The sequence below is a fragment of the Eucalyptus grandis genome, chromosome 2, assembly GCF_016545825.1.
Source record: "Eucalyptus grandis isolate ANBG69807.140 chromosome 2, ASM1654582v1, whole genome shotgun sequence".
NCBI classification, from domain to species: Eukaryota; Viridiplantae; Streptophyta; class Magnoliopsida; order Myrtales; family Myrtaceae; genus Eucalyptus; species Eucalyptus grandis.
This window is the reverse complement of record NC_052613.1, coordinates 44,377,885-44,387,341: the sequence shown is the minus strand read 5'-3', so window position 1 is coordinate 44,387,341 and position 9,457 is coordinate 44,377,885. Positions and strand designations below refer to the sequence as shown.

Genomic DNA, 9,457 nt, shown 5'->3' with positions numbered 1-9,457 from the left:
TAATTTTTGCATTAAAAGGATTAGCATGCAAAAAGTTAAAATATATCCAACATTTATTTATTTTATTTCACGCTTATATCAATTTGTTGTTAATCAGAAGAATTTCGAGCCATTATAAAAACCGTTCATCTTTTTTTTTCTCAAGGACATGCCAAATAACATATCGCCTCTGCTGACAATAATCAAAGCACTGCTTTTTGACTAAAAGCCTACTTAGTAATACTCTCAAGAAAAATTAATTCTATTTTTTTTGTTCTTGAGAACAAAAAAACGGATTTTGTTCTTGGGAATAAATTCGAAACACAATCAAGAAATATAAAAAAGTTATTTATTATTTTAAGAAATAATTTCTAGAATCAAGTCTATTATTTTCTCCTATTTTCTTCTCTTTCCTTTTCTTCTTCTTTCTTTTGGTCAGTCACCGGCCTCGACCATGGCCGGCGATCGGCCAAACAGAGTAGGATATATGATCTAAAAAATGAGAAATGATTATACAAGTAAGGTACAAGATCCAAGTTTAGAACCTACCCACATTGAAATCAATTATCCCTAATCATATCAATTTATATTTGACTCGCGTATCAAACCACTCAAGAAAGATATACAAATTATCTCAACATGTTGATTATCTTCAATATGTTGTAGTCATTATCTAGAAAAGCAGCATTAGTTCTTGATCGATTTTCGCACATGACCAATTCTGTATCGTTTAAAAGAAGTTACAATCGCATTTTTGAATTCCTAACACAAGCACTCCGACCAGACATTCGCGACGCATCAACATCAATACTCCCGTTGCTTTCATGCCTATCGATCACGAAGCTTCGCTTCTCAGCTCCTATGGGTTTGCAGGAATTTGGACAAAGACGCGTGGCACTGTACGAGCGAAAGTGAGTGAGAGAAAACGTGGGATCCTACTGTCTAAGAGTGACCGCAAGAAGTGAGGGTGGACATGGAGAGAGGGTGGATGGCAAGCTCAATTAAGATGCGTTTGATAACTATTATTATATTCCTAAAAAAAATTATGTCAAAAAATGATTTCTTTTAATTTTGTTCCCCGAATGAGTTTGTGAACAACGTTTAGTAACTATTCAAAATTTCTATTTCGAGAATAGAAATGCATTTGATAGGACCTTAAAATTTCTAACCCAAATCATTTTCTTTTAATTTTTTTAATAATTTTATTACTTGTTATCTTTTGCTTTTTTTCCTCTTCTTCTCTTACCTCTGATCGCCGGGCATGACCGATGACCAGCCAAGTAAGGGTTAGCGACCTTGCCGAAGTGTTGCTAGCCCCCGGTGAGACACATTAAGACTTGAGCCAACGTGCCTCGCTGAACCATCGCTAAGTCAACATTGCCCAACCAAGGCAACGTCAACCTAGTGGTGGCCTGGCAAAGGAGCCATTGACAAGGCGATGAGGTCGAGCTCATGGCAACTAGGCAAGGATGAGCCTCACAGTAGCCAGGCAAGCCTCCAACTAACTTATCCAACTAACTTATCGAATCTCGTCAACAATTGCTGGTGATTGCCATCGACGGCAATGGCCGACAAGCAATGGTGGCCAATAATGGCAATAACTTGATTCTCGCGTTGTTTCCGAGAACAAGAGAACAACTTTTTTATACTCATTGATTTTGTTCCAAATCTATTTCCGAGAATAAATTTGTTCTTGAGAATAAAAAATTTACTAAATGAATTTCTGTTCTTTTTTTTTTTTTTTTGGGAACAAAAGAATAGAATCGGATATTGCCAAACAGACCCTTGAAGGCCCGCTCAAAAGCATCTAGCGCGTAAGAAAGCATTACACGAATCACACCTAGATACACTGTATGAGATAGATCTCCGAATTCAAACTAAAAACACTAAGTCAGATAGCCGTTTAGGTCATAAATACATAATCCGTTCACTTGTATGTTCTGATGTTCACTTGTATGTTCTGCTCATCCGGCGCAATCACTTCAACCTTGTCGAGAGCTTCGTAGGATAATTTCTATATTGAAAGCATTAACTTACTTTCCAAAAGCGAGACAATGCTCGTGTTAGCAAACCTATCTGTACTTTCTATACTTTGTCAGCACCACAATCGCTGAAAATAAACGTAAAATTTGTCTTTGCTGCTGTCAGAGGCGACTGGCAGTGATAGATCAAAGCTAGGGCCTAATGTTAGCAGAGAATACCTTAGTGCTCAAGGGTGAGTGACTCATAACAAGGATGGGAGTTGCATCAGATATCACACGGGGCGTACTGGATTTTTCATCACGTATCTGCACTTTCGTGCATGCTGTTGGGATTGCTGATCGATTGCAGGGTCACTGGCGATACGTTTCTTCTCTCTAGGCGGTTGCAGATGGACTCCAGAGAAAGAAGCAGGTGTGCTAGCTGGCGCTGAGACAAATCAGTAAAAATGCCAACAAGGTTAGGGCAATGACATACAGTAAACAAACAATTATCAAAAGGGCACTATCCGTACTTTCAAGACCAATTTTCATTAGCTCAATGACTAAAAAGTCAACAGCACCTTATAAAGCAGCGTTAACAAGAAAAATAGTAAATTGAAAGATAAAAAAAGATCACACTTGTAGCAATCAGATAAACATTAAAGTGAAGACTGGGATCCCACCGATGGCACTCAAAATTATTCATGCTCTCATTCAATGGAATAGTAGCACCGGAATATAAAAGATAAATACCATACAGCTTTTTGGCAATTCAAAAGCATACACGCCACAAATGAGTTGAAGTATTATGCTGCCCTGCACAAGTAATTATCCTAATGACCCAATGGAAAAAAGTGTTATGATTATTCACTGTTTATCTGATCAAAGAGAGCAGCAGAATAGAAGGAAAATGCAGACAGCTAGATATTGTATACTTTTTATGCCGCAACTCAGCAAGAGTCTTGCAGTTGCAACTTTAGACCTTTTCTCGCTAAATGAGTGCTCTAAAGATTCGCACCTCAAATTAAACTCCAACATCTTATAGATTGTAAACCACGTGAGAAACCTGGCTATCTAGCACCTATTTGTTTATTTTTGTTTCTAGTTCCAAGGAAAAAAAAAAATAGAAATACGTTTAGTAAAACTTTTGTTCCGGGAACAAAAATTTTTTTTTTCTCGGGAATAAATTTGGAACAGAAATAAGTAGAAAAAACTTATTTCTTGTTCTCGGGAACAATTCCGAAAAATACTTATTTTTTCTTTCTTTCTTCCTTTTGGCCGGTCACGAGCCTCAGCCATGGCCGGTGAGTGCCGGCAACCTTGCCAGAGCGTCGCCGGCCCCCGGCGAGGCTGAGCCTTGTCCGGTGGCCTCGGTGGCCAAGCGAGGTCACTGGCGAGGCTCGACCTCGCCCAAGCGGCGTGAGGTCAATCTCGCCGGGCCACCGCCGGGCAACGCCGACTTGGCGGTGGCCGACGAGGCCGAGCCTCGCCGGATCCGGGGGCGAGCTTGAGCGGCCCGGCTAAGGCGAGGCCAAGCCTCGCCTAGCCACGGCGAGGTTGCTGGCCCTCGTCGGCCCGACCACCAGCCATGGCCAAGGCCGGCGACCAGCCAAAAGGAAAAATATAATAAAAATATTGAAAAATTAAAAACAAAAAAAAAAATTTATACAAGTTTACCAAACATATTCATCCAAATCTTTCATTTTTTTTTTCTATCAATGAAGAAGCTATCAAATCCATAAATCGAATTTGAATGGACGATTCATTAATCATCCCATTACTGATTACTCCATTTTTTTCTTTTTTAGTTTCACTCAATTCATCTATTTTTCTTAATCCAAATAATTGAATTGGGTTTCTTTTGGAAAGTTCTTTTATTATTCCTTTTAAAAATAGAATGGTTTTCATGATCGATTTTTTTCTTTCTTTTGAAAGGTTTACAAAAAGATTTATTCTTTCTTTTAAAACTTGTATAACTAAAAAAGGATTCTTTTGTAATTTTATAATTTTTTTCTGAGTTCTTTAAAAATGGGTAGAAATTTTTTAGTTATTCAAGCGTGTTCTTATACTCAGAAATTGTTCCCTGGAATAGAAACAAAAAAAAAAAAAAACTATTTCTATTCAAAAATTATTTTCCGGAACAGAAATGTTACCAAACGTGCCCCTAGCATAATTAGTTTCAGCTTCTGTCATATCAAACCTAGTCATAACCAAGTTATTTTGAATGGGTTGATACATACTAGCCAACTCCAAATCAAGTTGACCCTTTCTGACCACTCCATCTGTTTATTCTGCTCCACACATGTATATGCAAGACAAGAATATTGTACATAACAAACAAATAGATGGGTTATCAAAATCTGGCATCAAAGTGAAACTCAATGGGAACTCAGTTAAAAATTAAATATCTTGGGCTCATTCTATAAGGAGCCATAAGCCAAAGATTTCCTTCGAAAAGCCAAAAGAGGGGAAAAAAGAGAAGAATATTAAGAGTCATAGAAAATTTACCCGTCACCCTGTTGGCAAGACCAAGGGTCTGGCATAAAAGCGGAGCATTGTCATTCAGTGAAACACGATCTGCTAGATTCAGAATCTCGTTTTCATTGAAGGAAGAAACCAACTTAAATGCAGCCAAGAAATGCAGAAAACTGAAAACCTCTAACGATCCCTCAGCTTTTTCTGTCAGTCTCACTTTCCATTCTCTTGCCAGCTTCATTGCTCCTTCTTTAACTTCATTCGACATTGAAGGTGAAACTTTTATCAGCTGCTCTAATAGAAAAATTTGACTCTTGAGAACATCACTATGCAAATTCATATCCATACTATTTGAGAATTGCCTATAAGACCCCTCAATTACACCCAGAATAAGTTCTGCAGGGTCAGAGGAGCTTTGCAGCTCATCCAAGATTTCTTTGAGGATTGCATGATCTTCAGTCGAAAGCTCAGTTTGGCGAAACTGCAAAGTTCCTCTAACAGAGCCAGTTGGTGGTGGAGAAATCACACCAGGAGAATCATCTGAACTGTGCACAATACAATGCTCTGACTCCTCAGTCTTTATTTGGCACTGTTGAATGGATCTCAAGGAGCCTGTCATATACAAATAAACTGATAAGAGTCCAAACCACCTTAATCAAGATGATCGTAGCAAATGTGGTTTCCCATGAAATCAAAATCAAACAAGAGTTTATACTATCTACTAACTAGCTACGAGGAGTAGGAAAGACAACAAGACAAAAATCTGGAGACTAAGCAAAAGTCAATATCAAAAAAAGGTAGAAGAATGTTGCAACTGCTGGTTAGATATCTTTGGAAAAATATTTTTGAGCCCCAACTATAGAACTTCAACTATTGGATGGAAGCTCAAAAGAGCAATTTCTGTATTTGGTGCAGTATCAACATGAACCTAATCACTGCATTGAACTCTATAAATGTTCCATTGTTCCAATCCAAAAGGCGGTACAGAAATCACAGACAAGGAGCCTTAATGAATCCATTTGATATAATTAAGTACTTCTATACTAGCGAAAAAGCGCAAGGTTTGCATGTAGGAAAAAAAATGAAAGTTAAATATGTGAAAAGAATAACCATTCGAAGGTTTGTTCAATTCAGAAAAGCGTACATAATTTAAAAAAAGAAAAACTTACCTTACCATTTACTTGTAAATTTAGAAGTGTTAAACATCGAGGAATCATGATTAATCGTATACTATTATATTCAGTTAGTATGATATCCAGACCTCGTGGCATTTATTAATCAAAATTTGAGGTTAAAGCTCTCTTTTGGATTTTGCTTTATTATAAAGAAAGATATGTTCTGAAGGCCAAAACTAATCAAGTTTGGATTATAGTTCAAACAAAATGGACCAATCAATGTAGAGAATTCCAAGTTAAAACAAAAAACAAAAAGGGTGAGTTGTTTGAGATCAACCACATATATTGGCCATGCATATTTTAGAACGAAGTAAACATGAGTTAAGACAGTTTATCTGAAAGGTCATTAAATATACACTGATTTGTGTTTCATTTCTGTCCATGATAAGCAATAGCATTAAGCCTGAACAAAATTTTCACTTACCATATGAATCGGACATTTAGAATTGATCAAATTAAATATTACGAAAAAAAAAAGCATCCAGTTAATGATTTTTGAATTGATTTTAGGGAGAAATCAAACCTACAAGGAAGTGTAAATCAGCATCTTCGAGTTTTTGCTAGATCAAATCATTAAACAGCACTGAATCTGCCATGCATATGTGGAAAAAAATGGAAATACCTAAACTTGCACAAGTTAAAATTCACAGCCATTGTCATGTTTAAAAATTGTGTTAGCATAAAGAGATAAGAGCTGAAGCAACATCAATATTGCAAAAACCAGGCACAAAGTGATAAAGAAACTGGCAACCAGATCCATCAACACAAGTTCATAGGTGCACAGAAACTTACCAGGTTGTGCACCTGAAGAACCTAGGAGTTGGCACAATTCATGTGCCTTTCTGAACTGCGATATTGAATTGACAAGATTTTGAATTTCATTTTTATCGAAAGCAGAGTCCAGCTTATATGCCAATAGAAGTTGCAAAAAACCTAACATCTCCAAATAATTCTCTCGTGATGGCAAAACATTTAGCTTCACTTTCCATTCAAGGGCCAGCTTCATTGCAGCTTCCCTCACCTGAGGCTTCACCTCTGCTGAAAATTCTTTTATAGACTCTAAGAGAAAGATACAAATCCTTCTGGTTGTACCAATGTCAAATCCATCTCCATTACTGGAGTCCTGAGGATAGAATCCTTCAATGGCATCTAACACCAATTTTGCAGCATCAGGTGATGTTTGAATTCTTTCCAGCACCTTAGAGCACACTCTGTCATGCTCCCTGAATTGCTGACCTAGGAATCTCAGCAGATTCTTTCCATCAACACCAATTCCAGGTTGAAAATTTACTTGCGAAACCGAAGCAGATTCATTTACTAATGCATGAGCCGTTACACCAGAAAGTACATTAAAACTGTCTCTCAACTCCAACTCCCTAGAGTGGATCTTGAGTGTTTTTTCAATCCAATCAAGTCGTTCCCTCCTCAATTTTAGTTCATTACATTGAACCTCACATTCTTTCTCTTTCATTTCAAGTATCTTAGAGCATTCTTCAATTGACGCGTTAAGCACATTAAGGTGCTTTTCCTTGAGTTCGAGATCTCTGTGGCCTTCCTTGCTTCTCTCTTCAATTTGATCCAACTGCCCCTTTCTAAATTCAAGCTCCTTAGAGCACTCTGCAATAGACTTCTGCATCAAATCCAGTTGTTTCTTATTGGACTTGAAGGTCACTGAGCTTTCAAGAATTGAGCTTTGGATAGAAGCATACTCTTGTTCTTTCAGTTGAAGTCCCTCTGCAGATTTCCTCATATGAATTTCGATGGACTCTAGCTGTTTCCTTTTGGATTCAAGTTCAAGATTGAGGTCCTTTAAAGGCTCTTTGGTTGCATTCAATTGCCGGCATATATATTCAAGAGATCTGCGAGCCTTTCTTTCTTTTACTTCAACTAAAGCAAGCTCTTCCTTTTTTGACTTCATTTCCTCTTCAAGCTGCTTTACACACTTCCTGATACCCTCCAAATGAGCTTCCTTGTATTTAAGCTCTTCTGAGAGCTTTCCAATATTTGTTTCGATTAACCCCAACTCCCTCTCTTTCAATTCAAGTGTTGCCGACCGCTGACCGACCAACTTGTTGATTGCATCAAACTGCTTTTCCTTGGACTCAAGCTCTTCCTTGTTCTCTTCAATCAATGTTCGGATTGAATCAAGGAGACTCTCTTTCAATTTGAGCGCTTCATTAGACTCTTCAACGCATTTCTTGACTCGACCAAGTTCCTCTTCCTTGACTTGAAGTTCAAGGCAGCAGTCATTTATAGACTGCAATTCTCCGTGTTTGAGCTCAATCACCCTTTCAAGCTCTTCGATAGAGTGTTCCAGAATGCTCAACCGATTCTCTCTCGTGCCCATTTCCTTGTAACTGTCCTCGAGCAGATTCTGTACCATGTTCAAGTCCTGTCTTTTCAAATCAACCTCCCTCGACAGCTCTTTATGAGAACTCCTCGTCAGTCCCAACTTCTCTATTTCCAAATCTAGTTCCCTAGCACTCTCATATAGCAAATTCCGCAACACTCCAACTTTTTTCTCTTGCAAGCTTACTTTCTGTTGCAGCAGCTCCATCTCCTCTTTTTTGGAACTATAAATCCCCAGGCATTCCTCAGTCGACTGCCTAAGAGAGCTCAACTCCTCCTTCTTGTCTCTGATCAACGAAACCACATCGCCGAGCGCGCCGCGCGTCTGAACTAACCGCTTCTCCTCCGACGCACGCTCACCGCACAACCTCTCGATCTCTTCCTCCACCGACGCCAGCTCCCTCGCCTTCCTTCTGACCTCCCCCTCGCACTCCTCGATCCTCCGCCGATACGAACGCAGCTCGTCCTCCTTGGACTCGACCGCGCGGGCCCGCTCCTCGAGCGACCTCTCCCTCCCGAGGAGCTCCTCGGAGCGGCACTGCAGCGACCTCCGGACGCCGTCGTAATGCTCCTCCAGATCCTTCCACAGTATGGAGAGCAACAGCACCTTCGGCGCCTGCGCTTGCATGTCCTCGTACGCCTTGCGAACGCCCTCCTTCTTCAGCTCCGCTTGCCTCAGCTTATCGGACACCTCCCCCATCGAAGCACCGGCGACGGCGAAAGGCGACCAGAAAAGGAAAAAAAAAAAAAAAACAGAAGAAAAAGCGCTCCTCCCGGAATCCAAACGGGAAACCGGAAAAGGAAATAAGGAATGCCACAAAAGCTACCGCGCGAAGGGAAGAATGCAGGCCGTGCAACGGAAGACGAGCCCGGCGCCGGAGGAGGAGGACGAAACCCTAGAGAGAGAAAGCTGAAGAGCAGGCTCAGGTGTGCTCCCTTTTGCAGGTGAATCGGAGGAGGACGATTCGGAGAGAGAGCGACGGCGAGTTTCTTGCTGTTGAAGGAAACTACCGTAGCCGTGCCAGGTGGGATTTGCTAGAGTTACCTGACAGTCGCCTCATGATGAACGAGCGGGGCTCTCTTTTGCTGGTGCCTTTTCTATTTACTTGTGGACGAGTCTAGTGAGCGCGAATAAAACGTATCGATATATGGACTTCGAAGATAATTATAACGGAAAAAGTCATCGAAAATCTCAAATTTTATTTAAAGTGATAAACTTATTTCACTTTTTTTTGTGACATAAATTTTTTTAAATTCTATTGACCATGACATATTTACCCCCACCAAAGATATTTTCATCTTTTTTTTTTCTTTTTTTCTTTTTTTTTCCTTTTTTTTCTTCTCTCTTTCCTCCGCTAACACCGCTAACAGAAGGAAGCCAGACTTAAGCCGTAGCTTCCCTCGCCGACATCGTGAGGGTGGCCCTCGCACGGGTGTTGCCCTCACCAACCCTAGAACCCTCGCCAGATCCCACAAGGGCAACCTTCACCTAGGTTGGATTTAGTAAGGATAGCCCTC

General features: G+C 39.9%; 1 protein-coding gene across 1 annotated transcript; it reads right to left on the bottom strand.

Moving 5' to 3' along the window:
- Positions 1-1,833: 1,833 nt before the first annotated feature.
- On the bottom strand, positions 1,834-8,975 carry LOC104433043 (COP1-interactive protein 1). Its single transcript, XM_010045663.3, has 3 exons — positions 6,383-8,975; positions 4,449-5,027; positions 1,834-2,388 (listed from the first exon to the last, which is right to left on the bottom strand). Exons 1-3 carry the CDS (start codon positions 8,637-8,639, stop codon positions 2,234-2,236), a joined length of 2,991 nt encoding a protein of 996 aa, XP_010043965.2. The 5' UTR covers positions 8,640-8,975; the 3' UTR covers positions 1,834-2,233.
- Between the last annotated feature and the right edge of the window lie 482 nt (positions 8,976-9,457).

What these genes read in the sequence shown, in the direction of transcription:
- LOC104433043 (XM_010045663.3), bottom strand. Translation starts at nt 8,639, where the DNA reads ATGGGGGAGGTGTCCGATAAGCTGAGGCAAGCGGAGCTGAAGAAGGAG. An exon ending in TTCTTCAGGTGCACAACCTG is followed by an intron (nt 5,028 to 6,382) that starts GTAAGTTTCTGT and finishes TGTATATGACAG; the next exon opens with GCTCCTTGAGATCCATTCAA. An exon ending in TCTTGCCAACAGGGTGACGG is followed by an intron (nt 2,389 to 4,448) that starts GTAAATTTTCTA and finishes GATTTGTCTCAG; the next exon opens with CGCCAGCTAGCACACCTGCT.